The sequence below is a fragment of the Nanorana parkeri genome, unplaced genomic scaffold, assembly GCF_000935625.1.
Source record: "Nanorana parkeri isolate BGI_ZX_2015 unplaced genomic scaffold, ASM93562v1 scaffold762, whole genome shotgun sequence".
NCBI lineage: Eukaryota > Metazoa > Chordata > Amphibia > Anura > Dicroglossidae > Nanorana > Nanorana parkeri.
Genome location: NW_017307030.1, coordinates 677,023 through 695,581, shown reverse-complemented (window position 1 = coordinate 695,581; position 18,559 = coordinate 677,023). Strand labels below are relative to the sequence as shown.

At 38.5% G+C, this 18,559-nt stretch overlaps 1 protein-coding gene across 1 annotated transcript in view; it reads right to left on the bottom strand.

Annotated features, from left to right (window-relative positions):
* Positions 1-18,559, bottom strand: part of UNC5D (unc-5 netrin receptor D) — a 490,550-nt gene that overhangs the window by 26,263 nt on the left and 445,728 nt on the right. Inside the window, exons 15-16 of the mRNA XM_018564580.1 lie at positions 16,697-16,861; positions 4,037-4,215 (exon numbers count right to left, since the gene is read on the bottom strand). Of these exons, the coding sequence (XP_018420082.1) occupies positions 4,037-4,215; positions 16,697-16,861 (344 nt within the window). The remainder of the gene's footprint in view (positions 1-4,036; positions 4,216-16,696; positions 16,862-18,559) is intronic.

The following is an 18,559-nucleotide window of genomic DNA, read 5'->3' as shown; positions in this document are numbered from 1 at the left end:
TATATATGGCCAAACTTGATAACCCTTTTGTTTTTGCATGAGCCAAAAACCTATGGATAATGTAGAGCAGCATTTCTCAACTAGGGTGCCGTGGTACCTTGGAGTGCATTTAGGTTTACTAAGGGTTGCCACAAAATGTGAAGAGGGTCCTCATTTAAAGAGGAGACTCTGATGTGAAGTGGGAACCCCATTTTTTGTGTTTAGCATGGTTGCCCCCTTAAAATCTAAACCAGACCCCTTTCTGGAATAGCGGTCTGATAAGGATTTTGAAGGGACCAGACATCAATTTTTATATTGATGCTTTTTACATTTTAGACTGGGGTTTCTCAACATTTTTCATCATTTTAAAGGGTGCTAAAAAAAGGCTGAGAAACGATGTCGAGAAAAAGAGGACATGAGTTCACACTGGGGTTACTGTGCCACCAGATGTTCCATTCTTTCTGTTGAACATTACAGTAAAGAAAACTGGATTTGATGAATTGCTTGCCCATAGCTTGGCTGATTACCTGATCTGAAATTATATATTGGCTGGTAACCAATAACAGATTAATGTGTCACATGTCCAAATTTTGAATTTTTACATAGATTGACTTGATCAGTTTCTCATAATCAGAAATCAATTCACATATAAAGCTGTGCAGAACTAAAGTTAGCTTTACCAGTCCAGCATAGAGTATGCAATTTTTTATCAAAGAGGTGTAGTAGTTAGCATGTTCTATCTGTGTGATCCTATACTACTTCTACATCATTGTGCACTTGAAGGGAATCTTTCCATAATAAAACATAGAGACTTCCATTGCTGATTTCACATTCTGCAAATGTTAGTTGGCTGACTGCCATGCTGATCATCTGGCTTCAATACTTTGGGGGTGATTTACTAACCTAAACACACGCACGCACCAGGTGCGTGTGCATTTTTACACAGCAAAACATATTTATCAACCAAACACGAGCAACGTGTCACATTTTCATGCCGTTATGGCGCGTTTTTATGTATTTACGTACGTGCGCGTCATGTAGCATGTGCCATAGGCTACACGCCGCTCTAATAGCGGCATGCAAGTCTCTAAAAGCATATTTCCACTAATGCCATATATGGAAAAATCATGCACATGATGCATATATAATGCTGCTTCACAGTTTAGACAAAAATGGTTAGTTCATGCATTTATATTCCTGCATTCATCAACGCAAGCAACACAACGTAGAGCTAATTTACACAACATCACCTTGCAATTCATGCAGGGCTTTGCACAACACACCTGCTGGGTGTGTACACACTACAAAGGTGTCTAGATTTCCCCAATAGATCATGCTGGGAGGGAACACACTACAGAGGTGTATACTTGTTTGTGGTGTGTTGATAAGGTTAGTAAATCAACCCCTTTGAGTCACTGACCCAGGACAAGTATGCATGTAACAACTTGTGAAGCAAGCATGTGCAACGGCAAACAATTAATTTTGTTTCGCTTAGTTTCTATTCGTCAATCAAATAAATTAATTTAGTCATATTTGTTACATTAGAATGATTTGTTATTTTGGCAAAATTCATTTTTTGGAAGACTGGATAATAATAGGTAGTAGACAAGTTGTTTGAAATTCAATTTGGTTGATATTCGGATGATATGATGATTCAGATGGTACGATTTTTTCCAACCACATTCAAAAAAGGAATCTCAACATATGAATTAATGAATGACCCAGAATTTTGGTTATAATTTCTATTCGTTGGCTTTCATACTATTGTTATTTGGAAAGTTGGATATATCTGAATCTGCAAATAAATTTGTCTGAATTCTGATTACTAACGAAACTAATCGATCATGTCTATTGTGAGGTATGTAAGAGCTTGTGACTGTTCTGTGACTAAGGATATGCATACTTATTCCATGTCTATGACTTATACTGTAGCCAGCATATCAGACTAACAGCTATGTAACTAGCATTCTACGAGGTGAGGTCAACATTGGCAGCCCCCCATAAAACTACCATAAAAGGTTTGCTATAAGTGATACAAAATCATAAAGCACATTTGCAAACATTTCAGGCTGAGTTAATGTGTATGTATAGGTCAACCTTTTTTCTAGGGTGTAGATAAAGTAGGAAATGGTTAAGATCCCCTTTGCTTAATTTTTGACTGTCTGTGTCTCATTGTGGGAATTTAATTTCCCTTTACTAAAGATGAAACATGTTAAAAGAAATGTCTCTGTTCTAAGCCCATATTTACAACCGAACATTTTGTCACGCATTTCCCAAAGTGTGACAACGAGCAACATGAAGATTCCCATTCTATTCATATTTTTGGCCCAATAGAATTCAATGGGCATGCCTGAAAGTGTAAAACCCAAGTGCTTTAGTAGTTGTGTGTGTTCTTTTGTGCCTAACAACTTCTCTCCTCCATCTAACAACCTTAGGTCTGTGAAAAAAATGGAAGATTTGGGAGTGTCCATGCTGTATATAGAGATTTTCATCCACCTGGTGAGGGCTCACAAGAACCTTTACAACCCCAGTGATGCCCATTACAAGAAGAGTGGTGAGGGGTAAGGGCCCGGGAAGAAATTGGGCATGAGGTTTTTCCGATTTGGGGGCTCTGATAACAAAAGAAACCACAACACCACACAGAAAAATCAGGAAGCAGATATAAGGATGTTAATAACATATGATGTCAAAGATGATGCTGCTTTCCACTGCCCAAAATGAAAACATCTGAAGCTTGAAAAAAATTTGAAACATTTCTGTGTTAAACACAGAAATGCTAGAACCATGCGGATCTTGTAAAAATGTATCAGTATGGTGAGTAAAGATAGATTAAAAAAACATGTAAGTTTAGCATTTGCACCATTTAAAGGCATTTCGGTAAAACTTCAGATTAAAGGCTGTAGGATGGAAGTTTATCCAAAGATTTCTCCTGGGTTCAATGAAGGCCAGGGAAGAGTGCTGTGTTGTTAACACATCTCTCAGTACCTACTCACATATACACATATACTTCATCTAATCAGACTCTTTTATTTCTCACATACTTAAACAGATTGCAGGTGGTTCCATACCAATTTGTAGCCTTTTTACAGCTTCCTGCGGTGTAGTGTGATTTGCAAAACATGTTTAATTCTTCCTCTATAGAATTATGCAGAGTAAAATAGATTTGCTATTGTGTGTTTCTATATACATTTAGTGCTGAAATAAATATAAACAAATAATAAATAAATAAAGCTGCTTGCAGCATGCTAATGAGTCTTCCGGTTCTGGTATTGGTATGAAGTCTAATCACAGGCTGAGTTGTGTAAGGGGAAATCTCTGTATAAAGATAATGGGGTCTAAATACTGCAGGCAGATAGGCTGTACACTTTGAAAGGGAGTTTTCACTTTGCAAGGGACTTGTCCCTTAGCTTAGTGAACGTGGTGACAATTCACTTTGCAAAGAATACCCAATTATGTATAAGGAAAACAAAAATGATTGGATGATGAAAGTCAACAAAGCTTCCCCTCACATGATACGCTAATGAAATATTACCCTGCAAAGAAAAACATCTCTTGCAAAGTGAACAACCTTTTTGCCTTCAGTAAATGAACCCAACTGCTAAGCTTTTTAGCATAGGACATTGCACAATATCTAATGCAGTGGCTCAGTTTAAGAAGTGAATGTTTTTGGACATTCAGATGCTAAAATCTCCTATGTCGCAGCACAAGTTGACAGATATTCAGTAACACCTTGCTCCATCACAGTAAAGGGGTCTAGGAGAGCTAGGGGCAACAGAACCTGAATCAGAAGCAATATTTTTATGTCCACTCCGATAAATTATTATTATTTAATTATATTCGTAGTTTGACAATTCTGTAGTTCTCCACCTCAGAAACCTTTGTCACTTTTGTGCGCTGGCAGCCTTAAACAATTTCCCACGGCATGTGAAGTTCTCCAGTGAGTTGAGGTCACCTGGAGTAAAGTGCACCATATTTTCTAATGCAGTGAACTGAGGGCCTCCATACAGGGTCCATAGCCACAAAACATTAAATTCTAAAAAAAATATCATTTTGTTACCTGTTTATAGAGAGCTTCTGTGCTAACAGCTGCCAGTCCTTTCCTTTGGAGTTAGGTGTGTCAAACGTTGCACATATCCTCTGCCTGATGGAGTGTGGAATTTTGAAGGCCTTTGGACCAGTGTGTGCCAGGAAATTAGTTTCCTCAGGTGCAAAGAAAGCTATGGTCTCCCGCTCATTCTAAAGATGCAAAAAATGCTAATCAGTGAATAATATTAATAAACCATAAATTCATGGTAAAACAAATTAGCATGAAAGCCATAAAGCACCTAAGAAAAATGGGTTTGCAAAAATAAATGCTGGGGAACCACACAATTTATTTTATCATATTTAGAACATCAGCTGTGATGGTGACATTTAACTTTGTGCATTTCACCCTTCGACCTTTATTCAATATAAATGAAGGTGCTGCGGTAGGACCAGAGGAAGTTATTTTGCACACAACATAATGATGCAACTTACACAGCAACCTATAATATTTCCCTTTCTAATGTGAGTTAGGAGCGCCCACACAAGAACAGGAAAGGGATACACAGACCTCTGAACACAATGTGGTCTTGCAAGCTTCTAGAAGCACATATGTAGAGTATGTAGGCCCCAAAGCACTAATAATGTAGCAGGTGCTTGTCATGCCTGGACCCCAGTAGCTTCTTCCTGTTTTAAAAGTTCCACTCCTTCTGTATGTTTCATATCAAATCTTATATATCCAGAAAAACTTTGTTTTGCCTTTCAAATCCAACCTCAACTGTGTCTTTTTCATAGTAAGAAAAAAATGTTGTGTGCTTTATTGTAAATAAATATAAAAGCACATACCCAAAAATGCACAAAAAGGATGAAAACAAAAAAAAATAACAAGGCAATACATTTTAATAGGAGACTAGGGTATCTCCCATTCTCTGGAACTCTTTACCCTAACCTGTCTGTCTATCTCCCACTCTGACTGCCTTAAGGCGATCACTAAAGACACATCTCTTTAGGGAAGCCTATCACACTTCAAACTAACAACTGAACTTTCTCAAACAATTCATTCCCACACAGCTCCTCAAGTATCACTTGCCCCTCCCTCTTAGATTGTAAGCCCTCAGGGGGCAGGGTCCTCCTTACCATCTTGTCTTGAATTGTATTGTAATTATAATGTCTTCCCTATATTGTAAAGCGCTGCACAAACTGCTGGCGCTATATAAATCCTGTATAATAATAACAATAATAATAATAATAATAACAATAATAATAATAATGATTCCAATACATTAAACACCATTAAAGTCCATCTAAGGCCTACATTTCTTTCTTCACAGATTGATAAATAGGCATTTTAGTGCCTCTTTTTTAATGGTAACCAAGCTGCAATGCTGTTTTCTCAAGTACACTGCTAGAGCATGCTTGAAGAGTTGTAATGACTGTATAGTGCTTTTTGGTTAATTTTCCTAAGCTCTTGCAGGTAGAGGGATGTGCTGTCAATGTAATGGGATGTGAGCAAAGCTGCCCATGGCTACTCACTGATAGGGCTATCAGACATGCCAACATCTAAGAAGCAATGGTAGCAGCAAGGGTGACAAGAGTGAAATTACATAACTATCCAATGGTTCTATTGGCTGCATCTAGAGGTATTTACAAAATGTTCCAGGAGGAGCTTAGAAAACAGAAAGTTACTAGTTTAGGCAGCTCACATCACATATGTGGTTTTATAGTTTGACAGAGTTCTCAAACAAGCAATATCCGTGTAGTCAGTTTACTAATAACAGGTGATAACAGATAATAACTGAAGCATAACACTTCTACTGACCTGATGCAATGCAAAACAAAAAAGGCCAATATCATAAGTTGGGTATAGCTGACTGTTGCCAAGAATTATGCTAAAAAGTTGGAGAACAATCTGAGGGTGTGAGGTGCCAAAGTAGCTGGAGATTCAGATTCATACCAGATTACTTTATTCTTTAGGCCACTCATACATTTTTTCAATTATTCACTCATTTCCACCCACACCACTATTTAATCATTTGTAAAGATTGTGAGCAAAATAGATAAGTTTAATTTAGTATTAAAAGGAGCTAGTTATAGCAGAGAAACATTGAAAGAAGTTTCCAGACTATTCTTCCTACAAAGTTTTGTGGAACTTTTCAGAGCATAGCGATTTCCAATAATGGGCTACCTTTTAACAGCCCTCATTCAAAATCAACATTTTCTGGGGAAGAGAATCATTGAAACTTAAAGTAGGACTGAAGCCTAAAGCTTTTTTTTATTATTTTGAATAGAGTAAGGGAGGATTATAATGTGTCTCATTGGGGATATTTAATTTCCTGTTTAATAAATCTACAACAGGAAGTGAGAGGAAATCACTACAAAGAGAGGGAAATCCCTAGTGGTCAGTAGAGTCACCGGAGCTAGTGTCCCCATTGCAAGATGTTCTGATGACAACCCCAAATTTGAGATTTTCTTTTACTTTCACTTTCAGTGATAACAGCCACTAGGACAAATAGAGAGGGTGAATCTCCCTAACAGGGACACAGACAGCAACAAAAATGAGATAGCTGTTCTGATTCCTCTCCACTCTATCCATAACAGAAAAAATGGCTTCATTTGAAATGTAAGGAACCAAAGTACATATTCATTGTAGTAATCTTGGCTGAATGATCAACGTAAGGGATTGGTGCAGTCACAGTGGTTGATGTGAATAGGAGAAATACATACTGATGACAGCAAAGATAAGAGTTTTTCTTCCATTTAACGCTTTGTGAACTTCACAATAATATACTCTACGCCATAGAAAGCTCTGCTTGTAGTAGACCTACACTCTAATGTTACCCTAAAGCTATATCAAAGTAACTCTATACCCAGATTGTGGACAAAAAGAGCTTTAAAACAAGCCCTAGCCTTCCTCTTCCTTCACCTAGCTAATTGTAATGTGAAGTAATTCAGGGTCACATGGTCACTGTGATAGCCAGTCACAATGATCACTAGTTTTAGAACCTTCCCCTGTGCTGTTTTTCCTTTGTAAGGAAAGCCCATTGAGTTCCAGTGCAAGAAGACCAATGCAGGGACATACACCTGCATATACTGTGGTGTGTGGTTTTGTACATAGGATCGCTGGCAGACATGCAATAGGATGCAGGGGCATGCTTGTTAGCATGAAGGCTAAGCGGCATGTGCATGAACCTAAAGAGCCTATGTCATCTGGTGTGTGCCATGAACAGTTTGTTGCATGGTCTTCAGCTAGTTGCTCTTAACCTGTGACCAGAGCTACTGCTTCGGCCTTCCTATCTTGCACTCTGACCTGTCTCTGCATCTTGTTCTCACGCTGTGATCCTAACCTGTGTTTTGGACTCTGCTCCCTTCTTTCTGATTCAGTACTTTTCTGTCCAACTTCTCCGTCCTGACCTAGTCCTGTATCCTGACATTGTCTCTGCCTTATGATTCTGTACTTTGCTGCCCAGCTCTTTCTGACCTTGGAATGTATCCTGACACAGTCTCTGCCTCCTGATTCAGCACCTCGCTTCCTGGCTGTTGTAGATCTTTGGCTTGAGTCCTGGCTATGCTCTTGCCTCCTGCTCAAGTGCTGCCATTACTGCCAGCACAGCCTGCAAACATTTGCCCTAATATTGCTCTATGTACTAACATTCCCTGTCCCCACTTCAAACAGAGATGGAAATGAGGTGCAAGAGAAGCCCCCCTCTTCAGCTCAGTCTTCAACAGTTAGATGACACTCTTTAACAGAGATTATGAAAGGGATCAAAAGTCTAGATTTTTTAGTCACATGACTAGCACTGGAAGGAACTGTTAGCTGTGTTTCCTTAGCCCACATTTATATGCTGAATTAATACAGCCATTCTATTACTCTTCATTTATTCATCCCAAGAAGGCTTTTAACATAGCGATAGGTTAACAATGAAATAAAAGACCACTTCTAGACAAATTTGTTTTGTGCCTTGTACTGTAATGTATTAATGCTCGAATAGGGATGCAATTGCAGTAAGTTGTGTTTCTGAATACAACCTATATATTATTTTTCTTCTTCACTCCCACACCCCCCAACAATACTTTTGCAAAAAAAAAAAGTGCACTGATCTACACAAGTCTAGATTCATCTTAAACTCCTTATTTTACAGCACTCAAAATTCTTGTTTCTACAGGCAAGTGACAAGGGGTTGCCTGGCCAAGATGTATTTAGTTCTAGAACGCATCACCAGCTCAGCTGTGTAAACCTGACACTAGAAACTGGCACAGACAAGGTGCGTCACATGCCATATCAGTTTAAATGAAATCTGCAGGGAAGTGGTAGGTTTTGTAATCTGCACATCTAAGATAAAACACTCTAGATTCCCTAGGGGACTGTAAAGCAAGCAAGCTGTTCTCTTTGGCAAAAAAAAACAACGCCCCCCCCCTCCCCCCCTCTCTCTCATGCTTCCCTCTCTCACCTCCTGAGACGAGGAATCAGGCATTCTGCATTAACAAATCTGTTTGAAATGAAGTGCCGCATTCTTTTCTTACCTCCAAAATCCTACATAGAAAAATACATTTTGCCATGATCCAGATACAGGTTAGGGCTGACAATGTCTTTGAAGAAATGGACATACAGGTTTAGTTCTACTGTATATCTTGTGGCAATAAGCTACACAGTGTCATGACCCCAGTTTGTTAGTTTGATATCAACTGAGAGCTGCTTATAACTCTGAAATATTGTATATTGCTTTTTGGGTAAAACAAATGTGCTGCTGTTTTATTTGATAAACTTTAAATGGAAACTATAAGCCTGTGACTATGGGTTTTCTAAAAAGATAGCACAGTAGTCACCTTTCAAACTCTCTGAGCCATCTAAAAAAGGACAGTCAGGAATAAGCAGGGGGAGAGGAGCCACTGTGCCAACCCAATTTCCTGATGGGGAACTGCAGCAGAGGGCGGGTACAATGCTAGTTTACTATTGGCTATTGCAAATTGAAATAGCCAATAGTAATGTCATAATGCTTTTCAATGGGAACATTTTTTATTTTTTTTATTCTGACATTGCTCGTGTCAGAATAAAGAAAAAAAAGACACAGCTGTTTTTCTCTCCTTGGCGGCCGGGAGCCGTTTGGAGATCAGTGTCCCTGGTTAGCAGGTAACCAGGGATGCTGATCTCTCTGAAAGTGGCCGGAGCCAGCCATAAGATCACGGCTGGCTCCACCCAGCTGTCAGAAGCAGGCTGATGCATATGCGTTCGGCTTGGCTGAGCCGCTCAGCCACGATCGGGAGCTGTACGGGCTATTGTGAATAGACCGTACAGCACCCCTTTGGTTCTACTGAACCGAAGGGGTCCTGGGGCCGAAGCTAGCCGAAGGATCGGCCAAAGCTACGACCAGATCCTTCGGCAGCTTCGTGAATAGACCCCATAGTGTGAGCATAACAAATAAATTATATGAAACCACAATACATTCCCTTCAAATATTTTCTTTAATTTGAATTACAATGTCAGGAGGTTTTTAATGTAGTGAAAAAGCTCAGCCGTCTCGAGTTTAGATAACTGTAGGACTTGCAGACAATGTAATTTTAAAGATTTTAAAGATTAGTGCTAAAGCTTATAAAAGGTAGCAAATGAATGTAAACAGATGTAAATAAATATCAGTTTCATTTTTAATCATCTTTTAAGGGAAAGCAGCAGTTACATCTTCATATTCACGGCCTTCTCAGTCCCTGGCGTTCCAGGTTGCCTGCGGCAACTGTATTTTCTTATCTTGGTTTGTTCACAACTAACTTTAACACTCCTCTGGTGATAGACTGATACTGTCAGCCACCCAAAGTCATGCGAAAAGGCAGAATCAAATATGTATTTGTAGAAAATAATTCTGCTGTAGTCCACATTAATTAGAAACAGCAAAATGAAGATGACAACTTCAGATTTAGCAACTCTATAGCATATTAAACATAATACAATTCCAATATAATCTTTAGCTTTAAAAGTTAGGGGTTTTTTCTCCCCACTTTATTGAGATTTTCTCTTAGTCCCTGTTGTGTCTCCAGCACAGGACGTCAAGGGAAATATTTCCAATAGGGGGACATACACAGTGGAAAAATTAATGTGTAGGGATTTTAAACATTTCCTACTTTTTTAAACCCCCCCCCCCCCAAAAAAAAAAAAAACAACAACATTTGGCTATAAAAATACTTGAGTAATACGAGAGCAGCCATATGCCTTACATGTACAAGATACAGATCAGTCTACCCAAAACCTTTATGTCAGTTTTGGGTAAATGCTGACTTACGTTCCACTGGCTTCTGACAATTCTGACATTTTTATTTTAAAAATACTGCATTAGGGTGAAAGGTATTTACCTCCAGTGCGCCTAAGAAAGACTAGAATGGGTGATTCAGTTTAGCTACATCTAACTATAAGTCCATTTAAGTGAATGTAAAAAAAAAAGAAAACCCACACATGCAGTAAATTGCATTACATTACATGCACATTTCCCCACGTTGTATGCCTTTATAGACTCTGAAAGTACAGAAACATACCTCTTGATCTGCCAAAAATGCTACCAATGCCCTATTGTGTGCTGACAACACAAAGCATTTTTGTGGACTGAATAGTGGCAGCCCTGCCCAGTTGTCTTTTGATATAATTCTGAATCCCTAAATCCCATCCATTATCATCATCGCTACAACATAGAGGCTAATTATTCTATAACCCAAGATAATACCTAAATACAAATAGTGTGCATAGGACCCAATTGATTTTTTTGATAGGGTCAACAGATTTATTTAACACCTATGGAACAGATATACCAACGCGCTTCCAATGGTATATGTCACAAACCAAAAGGGAGCAAACAAGGTATGTTCAATGATAGAGATTCATACACATTATGCTTCCTGCAAGTAAGATAGCTGCATTCATTGGCACCCCTGACTGCAGGGATTAGCATCATTGTTTCCATGCATGAAGGTCATTTTGACATAAACCAAACATTTTAATCTGGTTCCTCAAACAATGATTTTCTTTGTAGTGTCATCTTTCTCTTTTAGTTTTAATAATTTTCCTTTATAGATGACATTGTTTGGCAAAAAAAGTTAGATACTTGTCAATGCTGCACTGGTAATATGTAATGTAACCATGCAGGAAAACAGCTGATTAGCTAAGCCTACTAACTATGCCCAGGCAGAGATATGAAAGATGGGTAAAGACCTATACATCGAAAAAAAACGCTTACATGGGTTGATAAACGGAATTATCACCGGGGTTGGGATTGATAAATGGAATAATATAGTGCTGGTATGGAAGGGGGCCTTTGCTAACAAGAGGTAACAATGTATCTGGAGCCATTGCAATTCATCACAACATGACAAAAGCCTATGTCGTCTATTGCATTTATCTGTATTATTAATCCTCAGCTGAGCCTATTCATATTGGGATATAAAATTGTCTCTAGGTAGCAGTCACACTACACATGTACCGGTGTTCCGAGTCTTGGGATGTAACTGGCAGATGGGACTTTGCTCTAATGTGAAAGAAATTGACAGTTAATAATGCTGATATCTTGACTAGAGACAGCTCCCATCAATTTCAGGTCCCAGCTCCATCTCTCGCCTTCTATCTTGCTTGTACTTTAAATGCCACTTTGATGAATATGAATTTTGGTGAAGTTAAAATTACAGATTCACTTTCCTTTGCAATTCTGAATGCTACCTGTTTTTTGTTTTTTTTCCCCACACGCTGATATGTATTCTTCTAGTTCTTTGCAGGAGGGTTGAGATAAATGCAGCTAGGAAGAAAAAAAGGCTTCAGATGTGTTTTATGCCACATCGCATAGAACCTTAGATTTGTGTCATGTATTTATTTTTCACAGTATAGAAATATTTGCATACATTTCATTATATCGTTTACAGTTTGGTACAATTCATTGGCATGTTAGTGTTTACCGAGGTAGCTCTGAGTCAGATGTTACAGTAGGGGAATTGTACTTCTTGCTTAATGGCCTTGGCATTAGAGAATGCAGAATAAAGAAGATCTTAGTTGTATTTTGATTTAAAAAAACTAGAATAAAAATGCAGACTTTGAAGAGGCCACAGAGGCTTGAAACAAGATATAGAAGACACAAATTAATTCACTATTCATTAAAACCTCTAAAGGGCAAAAAATACCCTTGAAGTGGGGTTGCCCCCACACTGTAATGGTTAACTGCAGTGCAGGGATGGCCCCACTGCAAGGGAAGTTTTTGTTCCTGGACATAGGTTTTAATGCATTATTAAATGTATGTTTTTTTTTTAATGCAAGTAGTATAAGTACCTAAATTGTACCTGGTTTTAGCCTCTTGCAATCCCTTATTCAGTACAACTCAAACTGGGAGAGTGAAAATGATCCAATTAGTTGTACTGCACTGCTCACGTGCTAACAAGGGATATGCTGAGAGGAGGAGAGAGAGGAGGGACAGGGAAATGCTTCTTCTTACACTGTCCAGCCACAGGCTGGGGAGGCACAAGACCTGTATGCCTTACTTAAGAGAGAATTATGGGGAGATTGAAATACACATACTTATGTGACACTGCAGCTGTCACACATTGGCTCTATTGATCAAGAACTGAATGATCACTTACTGCTGATTGCTAATTTCACAATCTTCTCCCTACAGAGAGATGTGACTCTCAGTCACATCTCTCCACGGGGACTCAATCCTCCTCTCTCCATTCCTTCAGCGCTGATTGGGGGCACAAACGGTGGAGGGGGTGGGCATAGCTGGCTCTGGATCTAGAGAGTCAGAGCCAGCTATCAATCAGGCAGCGGGGTGAATTCCGACAATTTGTTGGGATCTTTCCAGGCTGCACCACAGCTTCTGATGAAATGACTGCTAAAGGTTACTACCCCTTTGGTAGAGTCATTACATGTTGCACTCCCTGATAGTGTCTGTGAAGGTTCTCATTCATCCAGGTCATGGTGAGATGTCAGATGACCACCAAAATGTCTCAAAGAAAAATACAGCAAGTCCAGTTACCTTGATTTATTTTTTACAGACTCCCCAATAGTATTTATTTCACAGTTTAAAAGCATCAGCTTTTACTTCACCAAGGTTCCATTCATTCTTTCACCCTTTCCACCAGTAATATACATTTTTAAATATATTTAATAAAGGTCTGCAGAGCAATTTTGTAGAAAATAATTCATTTATATTGATCCACATAATGAAGTCTGCTAATTCTGCATTAACATTCCTATTTTTTTAATCACCAAAGTTAAAACTAGTAATTTTTGCCTTTATAACAATGACAGCTTCTGCTTCCGAGAAGTGTCAGGGGATTGTTTGGTTCTTTTCTCGAACATGTGATAGCTTAAACGCAGCAATTTGTTTAATTAGTGCTTTTTACCCTTTTCCTAAGCAACACATCCTGTAATTCTAGTCTAGGAATTACATTGAAAATATTTGAATTAAATTATATTTAATTTATAATTATTCATATTACTACTTTATAAACAGGCAGGATTTTGGTTAACAAATGTACACACTTGTCAGAAACAATATGTCCTGTTTGGGCACAATAGTTAATTTAACACATTGCACGTATTATCATATTTTTTAAAATAAATATTTCCAAATAGCTGTGCATTTTGCACAGCTGTACCTAGCAAGAACTGTTTGCATTACCCATGTAAACCAGTGGTGAATAATCTGCATCTTCACCAATTTGTTCAAATTCTTTTTTTCCACCTTTGCTATCCACACATCCACATTTCTTTAACATCTGGACACATGCAAACGATTTACAGTGTACACACAATTATACAGTTATACAGTAAATACCTTTTCATTTGATAAAATACACAGGCATGTGTTCACTGAGGAAGACATCTAAACATTTTTAAGTAACGCTTCCTATGGAAGAGAGTTCCACATTTTCACTACTCTACCTGTAAATCAGCCCTTTAAGATTAAACTTCATTTTGTCCAATCTCAAATTGTGGCTGTGTACCTTCTTCAATAGAGTAAACAGTTTAGTACTGTTATTACAGTAACGGTGCATTTGTACATTGTGATCATATCCTCTTAATTGCCTCTTCTCTAAGTATAATTTTTGTAATTGGTACTCATAGCTTAGATACTTAAAGTAACACTAAACTCAGGAGTAAAATCTTAAAAAATACATTCAAGTACCATAACTATTAACAAAAATGTATCTTATTTGTGTATCACTCGGCTGTAGAGCCTCAAATCCTCTCTGAATTGGTGCCGACACTGTCCTTCCTTCTAAGAGGCTCACAGACAGTCTTGTGCAATCAAAGTGTACACTAGACATGTGCATTCGGATTCGGACGAACTTGCAAATTAACTAAATTCAGTTGATTCGGTGGTTCGTCTGAATCCGAAATAACAAATGTATTATTTGCTCGAATATAGTTATATATTCGGGCATACATAAGTTAATTTGCATTCTATTGGCCGCCGGTGCGTTCTGCGCAAGCGCACCACCATCTTTGCGTATTTGTTGGTATACACTCAAAGATGGCAGTGCACCGCTCGTTCTGCATTTTCAGTGTTTCATCATATGCTGAACAAGCAGTGGCCATATCGGCCGATGTTGTGTTCTGCGCAGGCGCACCATCATCTTTGAGTATATCTTGGTATACACCAAGATGGCGGTGCCCGAACATACGAGCACCGCCATCTTTGTGTATACCAAGATACACCCAAAGATGGCAGTGCATAAGCACAGAACGCGCCGGCCACAAACATGGTCGCCGCTTGTTCTGCATTCTGTGTGCGGTTTCGGATTCGGAGGCTTGTTGCCTCCGAATCCAAAACAGCAGAAAAATGTGTTTTCTTTGATGAAACGAATGGAAACGTTTTTTGTTTTCATTTGTTTTATCAGAAAACATTTTTTTTTGCAGTGTACATGTCTAGCGTACACATCTATCTGGAAGAATGTAGCCCAGGCCCAAAGAGGAGTCCACTACTCTCTAGACTCATTCCTGTAACCATTTTTCTATGGTTCATTCCTTACTTTGCAGGGGAATATTCCCCTTTGATTAGTGAATGTAGTGAAGCTCAGCTTACTTCTCCCATCCAATCATTTGCAAGAAAGAAAAAAAAAGCCCTTGTACATGATGGAGTGTTCTTTGCAGAGTGAAATTTCACTGCATTCACCAAGCTAACAGAAACGCTGCCTGCAAAGTTCAAATTCCCTGTGCAAAGTAAACAGCCTATTTGCCTTTAGTAAATCAACACCACAGTATCTAATGCTTTAGCAAAATCTAGGTATACTGAGTCCACTGGCCTTCCTCAGTCTAAATTGCTACTTACTTTTTTCATAGAATGTTAAAAGGATGGCCTTACAAGACCATCCTGCTGTCTCCAAACGTTCTATTCTTTAACACAAAGCTTCCTTTTTTGCAGTACAGTGAGGATGGCACTAGGAAAAATAGCAACCAGTTATAATTGAATACCAACAAAAGAAAAACCATGGGGCTTTGAAAGTGTTACATCCGGATATACGGGTTGTAATCAAATTTATAATATTCTTGATCAATTCATGAAAACCAATAGTTTATTTTTTAATATTTTAAAAGATACATGGTTAATAGAAGTGTACATAAAACCAATACATACATTATTTTATGTACACTTCTATTAATCATGTAACTTTTTAAATATTAAATAATAAACTATTGGTTTTCATGAATTGATCAAGAATATTATGTATTTGATTACAACCTGTATATATCAGGATGGTTTTTATCCGGAAACCCATGGTTTTTCTTTTGTTGGTCTGCACTTGAAAAATGTCAATTAGAATCTGATTGGCTGTTACAGGCAACTCATTCAGCCTCATTTCCATTTCCATTTTGTATTTTGTAAATGCTCATTCTCCAGCTGTTCCATGTTGTGCACTTTATTTCTTGCTTGCTTCATTTATTATCAAGTTTTCCCCAACTATAGTCACATCATGTATTAAAATATAAAAGAATGTTTAATTAATCTACAGTAACTTATATCAAACAATCAGATATTTCTTTACGTTAGTTTGATATAATCATTGTAGTCAATTTTGATGACTTTGTGCACGCATGTGTTATGAAGATGGCAGAGAGGTGAATCCTTCATCTTCAGTCACATTACACTTTGTTGTATTGATATAAGATTGGATGGCATTATTATTCCTTGATGAATTGCAGACATAGAAAATGCAGCACATTTTATCAATACTGAATTTTATATTAAAACCTTGTTTAAAATGTCCTGGTGTTAGTATAGAACATGTAATTTCAAAATGATATGGACCAGCGCACTTGAAAATGTTTCATAATTTGTGATTTGATCAGAGACACTAACAGGTTGTGTATGTATACTGTATATTTGCAGGGGTAGCAAAATATAGATAAAATATGTTTCTCTGTATACAGTCTTCCTGGAAATACCACCAATAAAAAAAAACTAAGGTCAGCTTCTGCTTTAGAATATGTCTGCATAGCTTCCTCACACAGCAAATATTAATAAAATGTCAGATGTTTGCAGAAACTACAAGTAAACTTGCATTCTGTGTTTACAGTTCATTTATCCTATGAGAATTCACATTTATCCTGTGTGACTCATAATCCAGACAATCAAAGATACAGTTAAGAGAATACAGAATGCTGAATGTTTACCCTCCAGATCAGTTTTATGATCATAAGCAGCATGTAACCTGTAAGTTGTCATCTCACCTCCAGGATGGATGTTTGAATCTGAAGAATCAGTTCATGGCCTTTGACCTGTCTGACACAGATCTTGCAGGACAGCTGAGTGGTGGCTGGCGTATATCGCTCCAGGGAAAAGGCACAGTGCAGTGGCTGCTGGTTACTGCACCAGACACGGGAAAAGGGGACTTCCTGCAATGTAAAGAGGCAAAGATAGTCAGTTGATTGCTAAAATACAAAATAATCAAAGTCAATAACTGTACCAGTAATCAGCAGTTCCTCTCCTAGCACCACAGACAACCCATGTGCTAGCACCATGGACAGCTCCTCTGCTAGCACTGTGATCAGTTCCTTTTCTAGCACCATGGACGTCCCATTTGCTAGCAACAAGGACAGCTTATTTGCTAGCACTGTAACCAGCTCCTCCTCTAGCACCATGGACAGCTCCTCCTCTAGCACAATGGAGAGTTCTTCTCCTTGCACCAAGGACCGCTGCTCTATTTGATCCAAGGACAGCTACTCTCCTAGTACCCTGGTCAGCAACTCTGTAGCCTGTTCTATACGAATCTCTGTATATTAGGGTTAGGCAACCTCAACACTCCAGTTTTTGTGGAACTACAGGTGCCATGAGGCATTGGAAGACTCTGATTGTCACAGGCATGATTCCCATAGGCAGATGCAGGATGGGATTTGGAGTTTCACCTCAGCCGAAGTGCCGAGGTTGCCTACTCCTGCTTTATATGCTTTAATTGAATAGCATGTAGATAAAGTGAACTATTAAAGTAATATTAAAGTCAAAAGGATTTTAAGCTATTTAAAATGCTAATTAAATCAATACAATTAATGCTGCTGCTTGATGTTTAAAAGTTTTAGTTTGCTGCAGAAGCAGCTGGTCCCCTGAGCACTGGTCCTGACTTCCTCTTTTGGAGTGACTCCTTTCTTAAGCAGACGGCTAAGCAGTCACCCTTGTGTGTGCTAGTAAGCTGTGAGTGTGTCTCCAAAAGCACACAGACACAGTACAGTATATCAAGCTACTCTACTCCCCCCTGCTCCCCCTCTCCTCCCTTCTCCCCTCTCCAAGCTAGTAGATGGATAGTTGCTGAAGTCTGAACTGTCCTTTGTGATCTTGTACTGGACAGGAGGTTCAGGGAAGATGAGCTTAGAGACATGGGAGCACCTAGAAACATGATGAGTGTAAGTGTTTGGGCAAAAATGTAAAGCAATGCTTTGCTCCCCAGGAAGTACATATAAAGACAAAATATTACTTTCAAGTTCTTGTTGTAAAGTTTACATCTCATGATCTTCAGCTAACTTTTGCCTGACAACTGAGCACAAGAAAATGTAGGTGTTGCTTCAAAATAGTAAGTAAAGATTATTTTTTGAATCGGACAAGACTGATTTACGCTTGGTTTTAATTGCCTACATCTATATAAAGAACTCAGAAATGAAGCATAACATGTATTTAAAATTTGTTCAGCGTCATCCAGGATCATAAGGGCAGAAATAGTTCAATATTATATAATTCTGTACTCTCCTGAACTGAAACTAATTTGTATGCTGCCCAGCCTCTATGTAAATATTGCAGTGTTTACATTGGCCCAGGCTTCCATATACATAGGATGGATTGGTACCAATGTATTGATGGAAATGGGGTTGGGGGTCATGCCAGAATGGTCAATACTTTCCAGAAACCAAACCAGCACAGGCTCTGGTGACCTCTTCTGGATTTTGGAAGGCCAGAGTTGATGTAAACACTAAGATGGCCCTATGCAAACTAAGCATTACAAAGAAACTCTGCTTAGTGGAGCCATACGGTTACATTTACTTTCCTGCATTCACATTTTAATTATCCCCCCCCCCCCTTTACTTTTAAAAGAAATAAGGTTATGT